Here is a 17,576-nt window from a genome sequence, read left to right as displayed (position 1 = left end):
GAGGCTCTCTGCTGCTTCTCTTTCCCTCAGCAATGGGGGGCCAGATCTCTGCCCCAGGATCATGGCGAGGGGATGCTTAGACCCACCTACCTCCTGCTGAGGAGACAGGGCCAACTGTGTTTCTGAAGAGGCAGCACCCGGACATGGAAGAATGGACAATGTCTTCTTTGAGTTTGTAGTCTGGTGGGGAGGCAGACACTCCTCATCTCTAATCTGGAACTTTTATTTGGCCCTCGGATCCTTAGGTGGGGGGAACAGGTTGAACTGAAACCAGGTCAAAATCAAGTCATGAATTAATTAGATAAATACCCATGTCTTGAGCTCATATCTGTTAGGGATTGGATCATACAGGTCACTCCGTTCTAAAGAAAAGTACGTGGGTGTTGGAATCTAGCAGAGGTGTGTCTTGGCTCTTATAAAACTAAATAACATGTAATGAGCACTCAGTGTGTGCCAGATACTTTGCTAAACCCGGAGGGCACAGGTGTGGGAGGGAATTTAAAGACCATCTGAATGAGGCAGAATGGAGGCCCAGAGAGGGTGAGTGACTTGCCTCTGGTCACACAGCTGGTTGACAACAGTGAATAGCTCCAGGTGTCGAACTGAGGTCTGACCCAGTGCTCACTCCAACCCTGTGGGGATGACACCCAAATGGAAGTTGTCTGAAGCTGCAGGGTGGTTGGGGTCACACATTCAGGTCTGTGGGCCAAGAGAGGATCCCACCAGATTGTGGGGACAATGGTTCTACCTCTGGGTGGGGGTTTGGGGAGCGCCCTGTGTGGCTTCCCCACTTAAATTTTCTGCTCCTAAGAGGCAGTTGAACTCGCTGCCTCTGCTCAGATCTGGGGTGTGTGTAGGTTGTCACCATGGAGTCTGTTCTTTAACATGTGGGTAGGTTCATTTTGCCCTGTTTGCAACTTTATTAGTGGTAATAATATAAACAATAGTAGCTAACATTTATTTAGCACTGACTATGTGCCAGGCACTAGGCTAAGACTCTACATAATTCATCATTCAGTCCTCACAACAACCTTATTACCACTTTACAGATAAAGCGACTGAGGCTCACAGAAGTTAAGTAACTTGCCCCAAATCACACAACTAGAATGTGGCTGAGCCTGGCTTTGAATGTAGAGTCTGACTCCATAAACTGTGGGGAAGACGATACCAGCTTCAGAGACCCCCTTGGCCATCCTAGGCTCAGAGGGAGGGCTGTTCCCTCCAAGCCCAGGGTATCATGGGAGTGTGGGTGGTTGGGCTTCTCATGGACCTGTGGGCTCACACGTGAAGCTGCCTCGGGGCAGCTTGGTGGAGGGTAGCTGGGGGGAGAGGTCGGTTGAGGTGTGGCTTCTCAGACTGGCTTGTCTCTGCTGCCTCAGTTATGGAGGAAGTGGCCTCTCTCCCGGGTTCGGTGGTAGCCACATCTCTGCAACACTTGCCAGCCAGAGACAGGCCCCACCTGGCGCCAGAAAACACAGGAACCCCCAGGCAGCTCTGGGCTGCTGCTCCCCTCCACTGCCTCCTAAGCCCGCTGTCTGGCTTCTTTTAGCCAAAGGCAGGGGGTATGTAAAACCGCAGGGTTTACAGAAGCTCCTGGTGCCACCGAGCGGTGGCATCTTGCATTGCACCCCCAGATCAGAGCTGCCTGGGTCAGAGCATCTCAGCGGCTGGGAGACTTCTCATGACCCCCAAACCAGCAGCTGCTCCTACCTGCAAGAACTTTTCTGTGACTTCCAGAGAGGTGCAGGACAAAGATGGAGTCCAGTTGGTGGTGACTCTCCCTATGGCCAGCCCCTGGGGTCCTGCCTTTCTCCTGGGGGTCCGGCAGCCTGGGAAACCACACCTCCCAGATCTGGAAGGACTTATAGTGAGGAGGCGTCTGGCAGGAGGCACCCACTCCTGGTTGTGGCTTTGTTGCTCACCATGGAGGAATGCAATGCACAGACTACCCCAAGTTAGACCTAAATCAGAGCTCTGGCTTCCTGACAATTCCCTCTGGGGAGACCCCTGAAGCCTCAGTTTCCCCAGTTGTAAAATCAGAATACTAATATTTTACAGGATTGCCTAGACCAGTGCTGCTCACCCTTGACTGTAATTGAAATCACCTGGGAAGCAAGAAAAACTGCTGATGCTTGGTCGTATGCTCCGGGATTCTGATTTCATTGTTCTGGGGTGCAGCCTGGGCATCAGGGGTTTTAAAAGTTCCCCTGGAGTTTCTAGTGTGAAGGTTGAGGATCCCTGGATGGTACTTAGAGCCTATGAACTTTTCGCAAGCCTCTGAAAATATCTGAGACCTGAATGAAAAAGTTTGTTGGTTCCATGAACTCAGCCAGACACAGTGAGTAGGAACTCTATGATTGTACCTATAACACATTCTAATACAGGCAAAACTGGCCTATGGTGTTAGCAGTCAGCAGAGAGGCTGCTCTGGGGTGGGGGCAGTGAGTGGAAGGGGAGGCTTCTGGGGAATCCTGATGAGCTTTCTCCAGCAGTTACACAGTTGTGCTCACTTTGAGAGTTCAATGAACTGTATACTTAGGATCTGCATATTTTCTATGGTGATGAACAGGGAAGCCTGGCATGCTGCTGTCCATGGGGATGCAAAGGGTTGGATATGACTTAGCTGCTGAACAACAAATGAACTAGTTGAATGAAATTTATAAAGGAAGTTCATTGGCTCCAAAATAGGAAAAGAAAGCACAAAACTGAAATCAATGTTTTATTACATAGCTACAAAATGTAACACTATGTCAGACAGTCAACTGCAATTTAACTCAACTCGTGTGTGTGTGTGTGTGTGTGTGTGTGTGTGTGTGATTTAGTGTGGGTTGTGGATGTACATGAAAATGTTTGATACGATGAGATGTGGGGCCTTTAAAAGAGAAAGTCCTTAGTACCTAAGAAAATCTTAAAACAGCTTAGGTTTATGCCAGGAGCTCTTAAGCTTGACCCCCTGTCCCTGTGTGCAGAATGATGTACCTTTAACTGGGGAAGAGAGCCCACAGATTTTAGCAAATTCTCAAAGTGGGTATGTAACCATCCCTCAGGAGAAGGCAATGGCACCCCACTCCAGTACTCTTGCCTGGAAAATCCCATGGATGGAGGAGCATGGTAGGCTGCAGTCCGTGGGGTCGGTAAGAGTCGGACACAACTGAGGGACTTCACTTACACTTTTCACTTTCATGCATTGGAGAAGGACATGGCAACCCACTCCAGTGTTCTTGCCTGGAGAATCCCAGGGACGGGGGAGCCTGGTGGGCTGCCGTCTATGGGGTCGCACAGAGTCGGACACGACTGAAGCGACTTAGCAGCAGCAGCAAACATCCCTCAAATGCTAAGAACACCTGGTTTTGGGGAGCCAGTGAGAAACTGGCCATGGATGTCCCTGGCATGAAATAGGTGTCCTTTCCCTGATAGCTCAGTTGGTAAAGAATCCGCCTGCAATGCAGGGGACCCCGGTTCGATTCCTGGGTTGGAAAGATCTGCTGGAGAAGGGACAGTCTACCCACTCCAGTATTCTGGCCTGGAGAAGTCCATGGACTGTATAGTCATGGGGTCGCAAAGAATCAGACACAACTGAGCGACTTTTCACTTCACTTCACTTCCCTCCTTTCAGAGTTCAGCCTTCCAAGTTTCCACGGGACCCTTCTCAGGCGACTTTGGGAGGATTTATTCTCCTGGCGGCGCTGAGGGCAGACTGTGCTGTGTTCACAGCTCTTCCCTAAGAGACCTGTCATTTCAGCAGCTGCTGGACAGCAGGACTTAGTGTCCCTGAGCTGCATGGGGACTCATGGTTACCATGGGGATGATTGAGGAGGTGGAAGTATTCAGAGGGAATCAGAGGGCTGCAGCCGTCGGCACACTCCAGTCAATCACTTCACCACACCCAGTCTCTCTTGTCCTTTGTAAACTGTGAGCATTGTGAGAAGGAATTTTGGTGAATGATAATCTGTTTCTCCAATGTAAGATACTGTTATTGTTGAAGTTGCACTAGGATCTCAATACACCGTGGCCTCATGATGTAGATTTACAGCCAGGTTTCAGATTCTTGCGTAGAACAAACAAAAGGCAAGGGTTCATTGATTTCCTAGTGGATGCCAGGAACTCCTGCACATTACTATTCCATTTTGCTCTCTAACACTCTTGGTGGGTGGTTATATTTGAATTCTCATTTTATAGATGAGGCAATTAGATGGTTAAGTAGCTTCACCAGCACCCACAGTTAGTGTCAGAGTGAAGGCTTGAACCTGAGTCTCCGACCCCAAATCCGGCTCTCCTGACAGTGTCACAGTCAGGCGAAGGGCTTCGTTCTGCCTGGATTGACTCATGAAGACAGATTCCAGACTCAGAGAGCAGCATGTGGGCAAATGCAGACACAGAAAAATTAGATTTGCAGGGGCGCGAAGGGGTTAGTTATTTTGGAGTAATTCAAGTTATTGATTTTTGTAATGGAAAAGTGATTGGAGACCGGCTACCACCTGAGAGCCGCGCCGAGCGAGGCCCCGGAAGGGGAAATGTTATACACAGCTTACAAGACCTTGTGTGTGTGGTGATGGCCTTCCTCCTGCCCCAGCTCCTCAGCCAGCTCTTGGTAGGTGGGAATCTTGTCTTACTCATTTCCACCACTTTCTCCCCCGACCCCAAGAGCCTGGTGCAGTGCCTCACCCTTGAAAGGTGAATGAGAAATGTTGCCCATCACGGGCTGCAGGAAAACACAAGAATATGAAGATGTGAAATCCTCGGGCTCCTGGGGCAACACGCTGCTGAGAAGCAGCTTAGGCCAATGTAGACAAAGGCAGGTACGGGGTCACCCGGTTAAAGGGTGACCCTAGGCCATCCCCTGCACTGGGCAGCTTTCAGTAATGTTGCCCTGGCTGTGATCTTGCGGCTCTGCTCGCGATCTCCACCTGGGGGGAGGGGAGAAGGGGGGAGGGGGGCGGGAAGGGGGAGAGAAAGGGGAAGGGGAGGAAGCATACATCCCTACCCAACTCAGCCCCTACCCAGCGCTCCTGCTCTGTTATTTTGAGGTGGGCAAATCCTTGTGGGGCTGACTGCTCTGCCTGGAAAGTCTGGCCCTGGGGCCCTAGATGGTGAAATAGCATGGGTAGATGGATAGATGGATGGGTAAGTGGAAGGATACAGAGAAGTTATGTACAGAGACATGACTGATGGATCAAAGGTGAGGGAGAGGGCTGTCTGGCTCGAGATGGATGCTCGCAGACTGTGGGGAGGCAGGTGGAATGGATGGGTACTGATCGGCCCTGTGCTCCCCAGTGCAGATCTAAACACAGGACAACAGCTCTTCGAAGGAAAGATGCTGTGTAACCCAGTCCCCAGATGAACTTTGCATTTGTAACTATGAGTGATGATTGTGTCTCGTTGGGAAGGAGTCTTATAGGTCTAACATCATCGCAGTTAATGACTTATGGATTGCTGTAAAATCAGGCACTGCTAGGAGTGAAGGCAGGAGGTTAAAGGGCCTGGAACAGATTTCATAACAATATCCGCATTTTATCAATCTGGGCCATGTGTGCCTTACATGCTCCATCTTGATGAAGCCTCACAAAAGCTTTATGAGGTTGTTATATCTCCATTTTCAGCAGATGAAGAAACTGAGTTTCAGATTCAAGCCGGAGTTCATCTGATCCCAGAGTCTCAGGGTGAAGAGAGAATTTTAAGGATGAGTGAAGTAAGTCAGTAAGAGAAAAACAAATACTGTATATTAATGGATATAGATGGAATCTAGTAGAGAAAGCAATGGCACCCCACTCCAATACTCTTGCCTAGAAAATCCCATGGATGGAGGAGCCTGGTAGGCTGCAGTCCATGGGGTCGCTAAGTCGGACATGACTGAGTGACTTCACTTTCACCTTCTGCTTTCATGCTTTGGAGAAGGAGATGATAACCCACTCCAGTGTTCTTGCCTGGAGAATCCCAGGGACGGGGGCGCCTGGTGGGTTGCCGTCTATGGGGTCGCACAGAGTTGGACACGACTGAAGTGACTTAGCAATAGCAATGGAATCTAGAAAGATGGCACTGATGACCTTGCAGGGCAGCAGTGGAGATGCAGACATAGAGAACAGGCTTATGGACCCAGGAAGGGGAGAGGAAGGAGACAGTGGGCCGAATGGAGACAGAAGCATTGAAACATATACGCTACCATTTGTAAAACAGATAGCCAGTGGGAATTTGCTGCATGACTCAGGGAACTCAAATCGGGGCTCTGTGACAACCTAGATGGGTGGGAAGGGGTGGGAGGCGGGAAAGAGGGTCAAGAGGGAGGGGACATATATGTGCCTATGACTGACTGATTTGGATGTAATGGCAGGAACCAATGCAATATTGTAAAACAATTATCCTTCAATTAAAACTAAGTAAATTTAAAAAGAAATTTTAAAAAAGTGGGCTCAGACAAGGAACTATATTCAATATCTTGTAATAACCAATAATTGAAAAGAATCTGAAATATGTGTATAATGGAATCAATTTGCTGTACGCCCGAAACGCTGTAAATCAGCTATGGGCTGTGTGCTGTGCTTAGTTGCTCAGTCATGTCCAATTCTTTGCAACCCCACGAACTATGTAGCCTGCCAGGCTCCTCTGTCCATGGGGATTCTCCAGGCAAGAATACTGGAGAGGATTGCTATGCTCTCCTCCAGGAGATCTTCCCAACACAGGAATCGAACCCAGGAATCGAACCCAGGCAGATTCTTTACTGTCTGAGCCACCAGGGAAGCCCAAATCAGCTATACTTCCATAATAAATTAAAAAAAATTATGTGTTAAAAAGAGGATCGATGAAAAGAAGGAGGGAGGGATGGAGGGCTGCAGGAGTTTGGAATGAGCTCCGTAGGAAAGAATGTGGCCTTTGCAAACAGGACACCTTCCACTTTGGGTGAGGCTTTGAGACCTCCCAGCTTCCTTCTCCCTCCATCCTCCCTGCGTCTGCCTTCAAGGCCTGCACCTCTTGAGCCCGGGAATGGATAGGCAGAGGAAGTATGTGCGGGATTTGCCTTCCTGCCTTCAGCCTAAGCGTGTCCCTCTGCTTGTCCCCAGGAGCAGTTGGGAAATGTTGGCTGTGCTCTTCTCCCTCCCTGGGAGCTCGGCACTCAGGTCTGGGCTGGGGAAGAAGAGTGAGCCCTTGGATCTTTTGAGGGGATGTGCTGAATGATTCTGGGGGAGAGATCCTTCATGGCTGCTCTGGGTCTGGCCAGGAAGAAGGATAATGAGCTACCTTTACAGGAATTATTCTGTGCCCCTTCTAGAAGGCAGGCAGGCAGGAGTCATGAGATTCTGGGCAGACCTGCTGGCAGGACTTCTGTCCCCTCCCCATCTCTTATGCTCCTGATGCTGTCTCCAGCTTCTCTTGTCTCAGCTGAGCAGGACTCTGCACCTAATCCCTCAGTTCCTGCATCCCAGCTGTGTTCCACCGCCCAATCACAGTGCCTGGGTTCACTTGGTGGGCGCTTCCCCCAACTCTGATTCTGCGTCAGCATCATAGGAAGGACAAGCGCTGGCAGCCATATTTCTGAAAATGCTTGATACAATTTTGTTTCTGAAATAGTTCATGTTTTCTGGAGAAGGAACAGAACGAGGCAGAGGAGCCCCAGGCAGGAGTCAGATTCCTGGCTAGGCTGTGGTCTTCGGGAAAGTCACTGCTCCTTTTTGGGCCTCCATTTCCACATCTGAACATCACTACCTTCCCAGGTGGCTCAGTGGTAAAGAATCTGCCTGCAATGCAGGAGACGCAGGAAATGATTCCTGGGTCAGGAAGATCCCCTGGGGGAGGAAATGGCAACCTGCTTCAGTATTTTTCCCTGGAGAATCCCATGAACAGAGGAGCCCGGTGGTCTACACCCCACGGGGTCGCAGAGTTGGACACGGCTTAGTTTACCATAGTTTATGACCATTCTCTTGGGGAATGGCACTGTGTGAGAACGAAGTTGAACTTCTCAGCACAGCCCAGGCCCCAGGAAGGTTTGCTCTGCTTGCTCCCTCTGCTTGCCATTTTTGGTCCTCGATATCTCTTCCCTGCTAAGCTGTCAGCTCCCTGGGGGAGATGTCCTTCAAATCTCCCATACTGAAGGCTCCCAGTGACCTGGGCCAAGGCAGGCTATGCCAGGAGCCATGTGAGATTTGGTGTTGAATAGATCCAGGCTGTATCCTGAGCTTTGTTACTTAGTAATATTGATAACACTTCTAATTTACTGGGGGCTTACTGTTAACAGGTGCCAAGCCCTATGTCAAATATTTTATATCCTCTTGTTTAACGTAATAACTTTGTGTGGTATGCATTATCCCCATTTTATAGATGAGAGAACTTAGGGTCAAAAACAGTTCACCGACTTCAAATGCCTTTTTCTCAGTGAGGCCCAACTGACCCACCCTATTTAGAATGGCAGCCTGCCTATCTCAGCACTCCCAACTTGCCTTAATGCTGCTTCCTTGTTCCCCTAACTTCTAACACATTATATACCTTATTATGTTGTTTAGCGCCTGCGGTGTGTCAGCAGGGTGTTCAGGAATCTTGCCCGCTGATGTTCACTGATGTACGTCCCAAGCCACTAGAACCACCACCTGGCAGATAGTAGGTGTCCGATCAGTACATGCTGAGTAACAACTGGTTAAGTAATTTGCCCAGGTGTCAGTTACTTGACTAGCCATATGATCTTGGATATCTTGTTTCTGATCCTTAGTTCCTTTGGTTGTAAAATAGAATAATAGCATCTATCCCATAGGATGGGTGTAGGGATGAACGGAGACGCAGGTGTACAGTTCTCAGCACAGAGCAAGCATTCTGTAAATGTTAGCTCTCTTCCCAGAGGACGGTTATTTCTTCTTGCTTCTATTGTTCTCTGATGGCCTACCCTTTGACCAGTCTGCTGTTCAGCAGCGGTCTCTTCAGAGGACAAGTGCTGAAGGAGGGGTTGACATTACCTATGGAGTTAACCAGCCCCTGTTCGCTCACCCTCATCCCTCCTCCTTCTAGGATGTGCTCGTTGCTAAGGAGACGCAACATCAGCTCCTGACAGGATGTGGCTGGGGTCTGGTCCACACCGAAGGAGTGAGACTACGGCTGACCCCGGGGAGGGAGGGAAACGAAGGAACGCGGCTTGCCTCAAGGGCTGAGAGTCTGGGTGGGGGTGTCAACCGGGAATCTGCTGGAAAAAACCAGCTGGCTCTCCGAGAAACAGAAGTGCTTGTCCTCCTGTCTCATGTGACTCTGGAATGATGACCAAGGGCCCTGTTTGCAGGTGGGAGTGGAACCCCTGCTAAAGCTGCTGTCCAGTGCTGGTCAAGGTGCGATGCCCAGACCCTGGGAGGGGGCCATAGCAGCCAGAGTGGCACATAATCAGACTCCTGGCCCTCAGAATGGCACCTCCCCAGAGCAGGGCTGGTGGCTGAGCAGATGCTTGAAGAGGCCACGTGGCTGACTGTGTGCCTGGCGAGGGGACTCCACACAGGGAATGCCATCTCTTCTTGCAGGTTGAACGAGACTGTAGGACACTGTCTCAGATCTTGGGCCATCCCTAGGGAATCCTTTCCAAACCTTTTTTCCAAACCCTCCCTTGACCCTGGGCAGCAGGAGAGATTGTGCTTTTTAGTAACCAGTTGGCCAGCTCGAATGGAGAAGAGTTCCAGCTGAGGCCCTACCACCCTGATGTAGTCCTGCCTCTGCCCACCCCGACTGAGTGGCCTTGGACACAGCACTCAGCATGTCTGTAAGACTGGGACGACTACAGCACCTTCCTCTGGGGACTGTATGCAGATTCCGCAAGTTGATTCTTATAAAGAGTTCAGATCTGACCCAGAAATGCCAAGCACTCACTAAATGAGGCTAGTATCGTCATTTTAGGTGGTACATTCCTAGAAAGAGCAGCTTCCCTGATGGCTCAGCAGGTAAAGAATCTGCCTGCAATGCAGGAGACACAGGAGACGGGGGTTCAATCCCTAGATGGGGAAGAGCTCCTGGAGAAGGAAATGGTAACCCACTCCAGTATTCTTGCCTGGGAAATCCCATGGACGGAGGAGCCTGATGGGCCACAGTCCAACGGGTTGCAAAGAGCTGGACACGACTGAGCGACTAAGAGAGATTCTTCCTGGGAAGAGGAACATCCTTGGGCAGAGTGAAAATGGTATTACTATCATTATTTGGTTTTTCTTGAAAAATGGGAAGTTCTGGCTGAGCTGGCCCCTCTTCCTGCTCTGCTGGATGAGCCCCTTCAGTGCTTCAGCTCTCTATTTGCATAATCCTTTCTAGCCCCTGCCATTACTTGTCAGCCCCTGAAGGCGCTATTTTTGTTATAAAGTCAGGCCCAGGAGAAGCCAACAAAAATGTCAGGAGCCTGGGTGGGGCTATTATCAAAAAAAAAAAAAAAGAGAGAGAGAGAGAGACTGAATTGTTCATGCTCAGAAGGCAAAGGGCCTCCCTGCTGGCCCAGATGGTAAAGAATCTGCCTGCAATGCAGATGTGGGTTTGATCCCTGGGTCGGGAAGATCCCCTGCGGAAGGAATCGCTACCCACTCCAGTATTCTTGCCTGGAGAATCCCATGGACAAAGGAGCCTGGTGGGCCACAGTTGGGTGCCCAAGGGCCATAGAGCAAGAGGAATTAGAAGGAAGAGGGACTCTGAGCCTGGCCGGTTCAGCACAGATCAGAAAAGTCCTACACTGAGGCCCTGGGCTTGGAAGGGGCCCTCCTGGCCCACTGCAGGGGTGTTGTTATTTGGAGGCAGGTGAGGCTGAGTTGGTTCAGTACCTGCCTGTCCTCTGTATCTTTTCGCGTCCTGTTTCTTCTAACCCAAGCATCTTGGGGGCAGGGAACTTGACACCCTCAGAGGAGGGACCTTGTCACAGTACTCATGGGAGGGACCTAGCGCTTGTCACACAGGTTTTCAATAAATGATTTTGTTAGTCACTCAGTTGTGTCCAACTCTTTGTGACCCCATGGACTGCAGCCCACCACGCTCCTCGGTCCATGGGATTTTCCAGCAAGGATATGGAGTGGTTTGCCATTTCCTTCTCCTTCAATAAATGATTGTTCAATAAAGACAGGAGTGAATGCAGAGAGTTACCTTTCTGGTACAGTGATCCGAGAATTTAGTTAGACTTTTTAGAAAGCCCCTCTGAGTCTGAGTTCCATTACCATCCTGTGTACTGGGCTCCTCCATCTGGCTGCTGGAAGGCAACATGGGGACAGCAAACATGTCACCTTTGGTCACCACTGCACTCCCAGAGCCTAGCGCAGTACCTGGCACATAATAGGTGCTCAACCAATACGTGTTGAAAGACTGAATGAACAGAAGAACGAACCTAATTCAGGCTATGAATCTAATGCCCTGGAGTCAGGATATTACAGTTGTGCTCTTAATAGCTGGAGGGATTTTGAACTCCTCTTTGTAACTCATCTGGCCCCACCCATCTCGTAGGGTGAAAACCACACAAATACACCCGGTTATCCGAAACCCATTGTGCAGGAATTCATGGATATTACATATAAGTCATGCTCTGAAGTCTGCTGTCACCGCAGCCCTCCTGATGTCCTTGTCAGGTTGTCACACTAGCTGTCTTAGCCCTTATTTCTCGTGCTGTGTGTGCAGGAAGTCAATGAGCACCATTATCTTGTTATTTACCATTGCATTTGGAACCGCAGTCTCTGTGGGTTTTGGGTTTTACTTATCTCACTATCATAGATCCACTTGTTCTCTAAAAAGGCAACGTCTTCCAGAATGACGAGGGAATCGTCTGAGTGGTGACGGCGCTGTCTGTTACCCGCTCAGCAAGATAGGGTGGTGGCAGAGGGCTCCAGCCCTGGCTTGGGGACCAGCTGGCTCATGACCTTGGGCTGATCTTTTCATCTCCCTGAGTCTCATTTCTAGGGCCCGTTCAGATCTTTAATTCTGTGTTGACACACAGGAGAGGGCTTCCCAGAAGTGGAACGACTTTTAAGTGGGTGTATGCTTTTCTGTGAGATTGTAGCTGTTTTTATTTTAAAACTTTTCATTTTAGCTCCTGTTCCAAGTGTAAAAACAACACTAGCAATGAGGAATTAATATTTTCTGATTTATGGGGCATATTATTATTATATCAGAATATGGTAGTTTTTTTGTTATTTTTTAAAGGATTGGTGGCTTTCTTAAGAGTGATTTTATTATATCTTGGGGTGTGCCTTTTTTCCCAATCACATAAGGAATAGATCTGTGATTTATAAGGCTCCTGCACTACTGAACCTGGTCAGGAAAGTATTCTAAGGTGTTACGTCATTACTAAAAGTGAGGCTTTCAGGAACTTCCAGGTTTCCAAGCATATTGCAGGAGAGACCAAACTGCAAGGTTCTTTCTAGAAATTAGGGTAATGGTGGCTCAGATGGTAAAGTGTCCGTCTACGATGCGGGAGACCCGGGTTAGATCCCTGGGTTGGGAAGATCCCCTGGAAAAGGAAATGGCAATCCACTCCAGTACTATTGCCTGGAAAATCCCATGGACAGAGGAGCCTGGTAGGCTACACTCCCTGGGGTCGCAAAGAGTCGGACACGACTGAGTGACTTCACGTTCACGTTCACGTTCACGCCACGTTCACACTAGGCATGCCTATGTCCAGACACATTTTCAGGGGTCTTAGAAAGGAAAAGGCCCTTAGGGATACACCAGCCCAACTCTGCTGCCGTTTAGATATGGGATACTGAGGCCTAGACAGGAGAAGTGACTGCCCCAGAGCATTCCCTCCATGTCTGTCCCTTGCTCATTCCACATGCCTCACCTGGTCCAAACCCCAGTGTCCCCCAGTGAACATTGGTGCGCAAACCTAACCATTGCTCATGCCTGGGGCAGACACTTTCTATGTATCATGAGTTGCTTTCCAAGGGCTACGTGATGGAAGGGCTGCTGCTAATTCAGCATTCCAACCAGCTCTGCTTGCCTCAGACACTTTTCTTTTTCACCAGCTAGACACTAATATCCAGCAGAGAGTTTATTGGTATAATTTTTTCAGAAAGAGACTGGAAGACTTTGCAAGTTCAAACTTTAACATTTTTTATCAAGAGTCCCAAATGGCCACCCTTTCCCCCACCCCCCCCACCATCACCACCAACCCCAGTATGGCTTTCTCTACCACAGGCCCGCAGGGCCTGCAGAGCAGAAACAGCACAGGCCAAGCCAGCAGGCACGGGACACACTGCCAAATCAACTGAGCAAGCAACCGCCTGGAAGCCATCTTTGTTAAGGGCAAAATAAGCTGCTCATGACACTGGAGGATACAGAAAAGACAGGACTATCTTGATTCTTCTGAAGGAGTGAGGGAGGCTGGATGGGGTAAAAAACATGTTCTCAGAAGACACGCAAAGAAAGACTTTACAAACAACTAAAGGTGACACAAATATCAGTATCCCCCAAACTTCCCTTCTCAAAGATGGCCACCCCTGCTGTCCATTCAGAAGGAGCACGCAGCAGAACCTACTGGGCATGGAGAAAGACAGGCAGCGGGAGAGATTTAGTTTTCCACAAAGGTTGTTAGTTTTTGTTTTTTTTTTTCCTTTATTGATGGAATTTAAAGTGCATATAACTGAAGGAAAAGTCCAAGGCCTAGAGAAAGAGATGAGGCCCAAGAGAGAGGCTCAGAGATTCTAAAGGCGGCAGAAGGATACCCACCTAAAAAGGCCACTTGAGCTGCAAAAAGGATGGAGTGGGGAGACAGAAAATGGGGAAAAGAGAAGGGGAATGGGGGTGGGGTTGGGGTGGGGGAAAGCATTTGGGAAGAAGACAAATACCAGTTCAGAAATTCAGACAAAGGTGGGCAGGAGCTAGTCTATATCCCAGGTAAGAAAACGTGGGCTGACCCTAAGGTAGGAACATTAGTTTCAGGAAAGGGAGCAACAGGAAGAGCAATGGCTTCTGGCCAGGACATAGCACCTCAGGGGCCCTTCACTTGATGGCATAGTGGTGGGGCTTCTCCAAGCCTGTCACAGTCTTCCTTGGAGACCCCACAAAGGTCTAGGGAGATGTCCTCCAGCCAGGAGAAGGCAGGGGCTGAGAACCTCAATTTGGGGCCTCCCAGAGCTCCCCAGTGGATGGCAAATTCCCTTTGCTATTGGATGGTGGCCAGGGCCCCACTCACCCACACAGGCCGTGCCGTCCTCGTTGGGTTCATAGCCCCGATTGCATCTCTTGTTGGTCCGGCACCTGTAGCTTCCGTACGTGTTGACACACACGGGCTTGTCTCGAGGGCACACGAATGGGAACTGGATGCATTCGTTGGTGTCTGAAAGGCAAGGGGAGCCGCTCACTGGGGGCTGGGGGCAATGGGTCCTTGCTCAGGCTCTGCTTCCCCACTCCCGCCATGACCTTGGGCATGTCCCTTCTTCTCCCTGGGCCTCAACTTGCTCAGTCTTCTTGGCTGGCTCTTCCTATACTTGACCTTTACACCTTGAGGGCACTCATGTTGTCTTGGGTCTTCTTTTCTATCTCCCACAGTTTCTGTAGGTGGCCCCTTCACATATGGATGATTCCAGGCCTCCTATCTTGAGCCATGACCTCTCCTTGGGGCTCCAGACTCACGAATGTCTACCATGCATCTCAGACTTACTAGGTTGAAATGGAACTCTAGATCCCCCAGCCTTCAAGCCTCTTTTGCCCCCTGTTCCCATCCTCCCCAGCTCAATCAAGGCCACCATCAGCCTCTCGGCTGCTTAAGCAGACATCGGAGAGATTCCTGATTCTTCCAGTTTCCTTAATTTGCAGGCGATTTAACAACAGATCCTGTCAATTCTGCCCCATCGTACCTCTCCGGTCTGACCTTCCTCTCACTCCTCTGCCACCAGCCTGTCCCCAGCCACCAGCAGCTCTTGCTTGGATTTCTGCTGCTGCATTCTCCCCTTCCCCCTCCCCACCACCACACCCCCACCCACTCCCCAGGCCTCCTGGCTTCCCTGCTTCCTCCAATCCTATCTGCAATTCAGTAGCCAGGTGATTGCTAAAAATATGAACCATACCATGCATGCTCTTGCTGAACTGCAAAGGGCCCTGAGAACAAAGTCCAGACTCCCTTCTGGGGACTCAAGATCCTCCCTGATGTGGCATCCAGCTCGTTCATCCTCTCCCAGCACTCCGGCCTCCTTCTTGTCCATTTGACACAATAAGCCTTTCTCCTGCCACATGGTCTTTGCTCCTGCTCTCCCCTCTGCTGGGCAAGCTCTTCCCTCTGCTCTTTCTATGGCTGGACCCTTCCTGTCCTTCAGGTCTCAGCTCAGAGGTCCTCTCCCTGCCCATGTCTTCTAGAAGAGTCTTCAGAGAGCACCTTGGTTAAAGGGTTCTTAATTCATCTCATCCAGCTCTTGTGGTAGTCTACCCGACAAGAATGAACACTCTTCCAGGGCAGGTGCCTGACCTGCACCCCCAGCTCCCCACGTCGGGTGCTGTGCAGGAGGCATCCAAATGTCTACTGGGTGATGAAATGAAGAGGCGGCTGCGCTGTGGAGGTCATGGGATCTTCCCAGCACATGGGGAAGATGCTAGAATTTCTGGGTATGTGCATCATCTGTTTAGAGTGGCCATGGCAGGGACATGAGGAACGGAGGGAACTGATTTCTTCCTCAAGCCACCCTTCCAGCCATCCTCTCCACTTCCTACCTGTGGTCCTTTGCCCAGGCAGCGCCCTCCATGGGAACACTTTCCCCCTACTGTCTGGTGAACTCCTCACCAGCCCTCAGGTCTCAGCTCAGACCTAAACTATCTCTGGGGCACTTTCTCGGACCCTCACTAGACTGGTTTGGCACCCCACCTTTGTGCTCCCATAGCACCCCCTCCCCACAAGCCCTGCCCAGGTTGTGTGGTCAATCTGTTTCTCTGCGCACCCCTCCCACTGGCTCTAAGCTCCAAGAGGGCAGGGATTGTCTCGTTCACTGTGGTATCTCAATAGCAAACCATTCACCTGGGGCTGATGAGCGGCTGCAGAGGGGGCTTGGAAAGAATGCCGCCTGAGCATTTAAGGGCAGGTGGAGTCCTTGGCCAGACCCCTCACAGCTGGTCCTTAGGATGGAAGACATGGGGTTGAAAGTCTTGGTGCTGAGCCTCTAGGCTATCTTGCCCGTTCCAGGCCTTTGAGAGATTTTAGGAGGTCCCTGGATCCTCGCAGAGCTGCCTCACAGAGCCTGGCTGTGCTGCAGTTACCTGCCCCCCAGTACTGCAAAAGGCAGCAATCTCCCTTCTGAGCTCTGACCACATGCCACAGCCTGGTTTGCTCCAGTGCCCTCTGGCTAGCCATGCCCACTCTTGCCTGCCAGCCCCTTTGCTGGCTGCTGTGCTGGATGGAGGGTGCATGCCCACCCTCCATGGCTTCCGGGAGTGAGGCCTCCCTCTAGAGAGGCCTGTCTAGGCAGTTTTCTCCTCCCGGTGATTGTTCTCTCTGTATTCACGGCAGGGAAGTGCTGCCAATTCCCAGAGATGTAGTGATCCAGCCTGCAGGTTGCTACCATCATTCCCACCTTGCCGAGTCATCTGGCGGTTGTCTTGACATCTGGAGCCCCAGGGACAAACAACACATTTCCCTTCTCACCGCTCCCACCGCCCCTTGTCTGCAACCTGAGTCTTCCAGGGCCCAGGCTGACCCTCCCCAGTGAGATTACGGCCTCACCGTGTCCTCTGGTACCCGCAGGCAACTCACCCGCACAATGGCCACTTTCCTGCTGGGAGAATCCTTGGCCGCACTGCAAGGTGGGCAGAAGCAGAGACACTAGTGAGTTGAGAAGATCCCATCTTAGGCCCCCTCCCAGTCACAGCCACAGAGCAGCTGGCACCCTGACCCCACAGTAAAGGACTGCTCACAGCTCTGAATCAGGGAGAGCCCCTCCTGCCAGGATTCCTTTGCACTGATCAGAGGAGACTCAGGGGGAAGGCCAAGAACAGAGCCTGTACAAACTCCTGCTCATTTCCCTCTCGTGGGATCCACAGGCCTGCCTCGTGACCCCCAACAGAGTCTGTCCCTCCTGCGGCATCACCTGAGAGAAGCTGGGTCTCAGGAAGGCAAAGTGTAAAGAGGGCTGGACAAGCTCACTCCTCACAGCCACTTCTCTGATAACCTTCCCCACTCCCGGGGTGGGATGCCTGTGAGCCAGGCCATCACCCCACCTTGGGGCAGGGCTGGCTGGACAAGAGGTGGATATCCCATCTGGAGGAGTGACTCAAAGGTTTTGCAGCTGGAATTTGATCTAAATGAGGCAGAGACAGAGATTGGGGAGTCTGGTCATTCCAGGCTGTGGGGGCTTTGCTAGGTCTCTGTGGAGGTCTCAGCAGCCTGGTGGCTCGGGGCGGTGGGTGGGACTCAGAACATTTTACACAAGACAGAAAATGTCAACTGTTGGAACTGATGAATGATGGGGTGCTAGTGAGGATTACTGGGGAAGGGTAATGCTTCCCCCCAGAGCCAGTACACTAAAAACAGAGGTCCATGAGCTCCTGGGGCCACCAAACCGCCACGGCTGTAGCTCATTCCGGGTGTCCCTTGCATTTCGTGAGCTTCTCTGGAACCTCCCTGTAAGTCCCCTTGTCTATGTGAGTTTAAGTGGCTCCTATTATTTGCAATGGTG

The 17,576-nt window shown here is 50.8% G+C and overlaps 1 protein-coding gene across 2 annotated transcripts in view; it reads right to left on the bottom strand.

Annotated features, from left to right (window-relative positions):
- The window catches only part of CRTAC1 (cartilage acidic protein 1), a 151,888-nt gene continuing 147,266 nt past the window's right edge, over positions 12,955 to 17,576 (bottom strand). Inside the window, exons 13-15 of one of the 2 annotated variants that reach the window (XM_018041584.1) lie at positions 16,655 to 16,697; positions 14,111 to 14,254; positions 12,955 to 13,299 (exon numbers count right to left, since the gene is read on the bottom strand). In XM_018041584.1, the coding sequence (XP_017897073.1) occupies positions 13,268 to 13,299; positions 14,111 to 14,254; positions 16,655 to 16,697 (219 nt within the window). In that variant the 3' untranslated portion in view covers positions 12,955 to 13,267. Of the gene's footprint in view, positions 13,300 to 13,485; positions 13,663 to 14,110; positions 14,255 to 16,654; positions 16,698 to 17,576 lie in introns of those variants that run through there. The other variant, XM_018041583.1, reaches the window with a different exon arrangement.

Source organism: Capra hircus, chromosome 26, assembly GCF_001704415.2.
Source record: "Capra hircus breed San Clemente chromosome 26, ASM170441v1, whole genome shotgun sequence".
In the NCBI taxonomy this organism is placed as follows: Eukaryota; Metazoa; Chordata; class Mammalia; order Artiodactyla; family Bovidae; genus Capra; species Capra hircus.
Note: the sequence above shows the minus strand (reverse complement) of the source record. Positions and strands in the feature narration are given on the sequence as shown.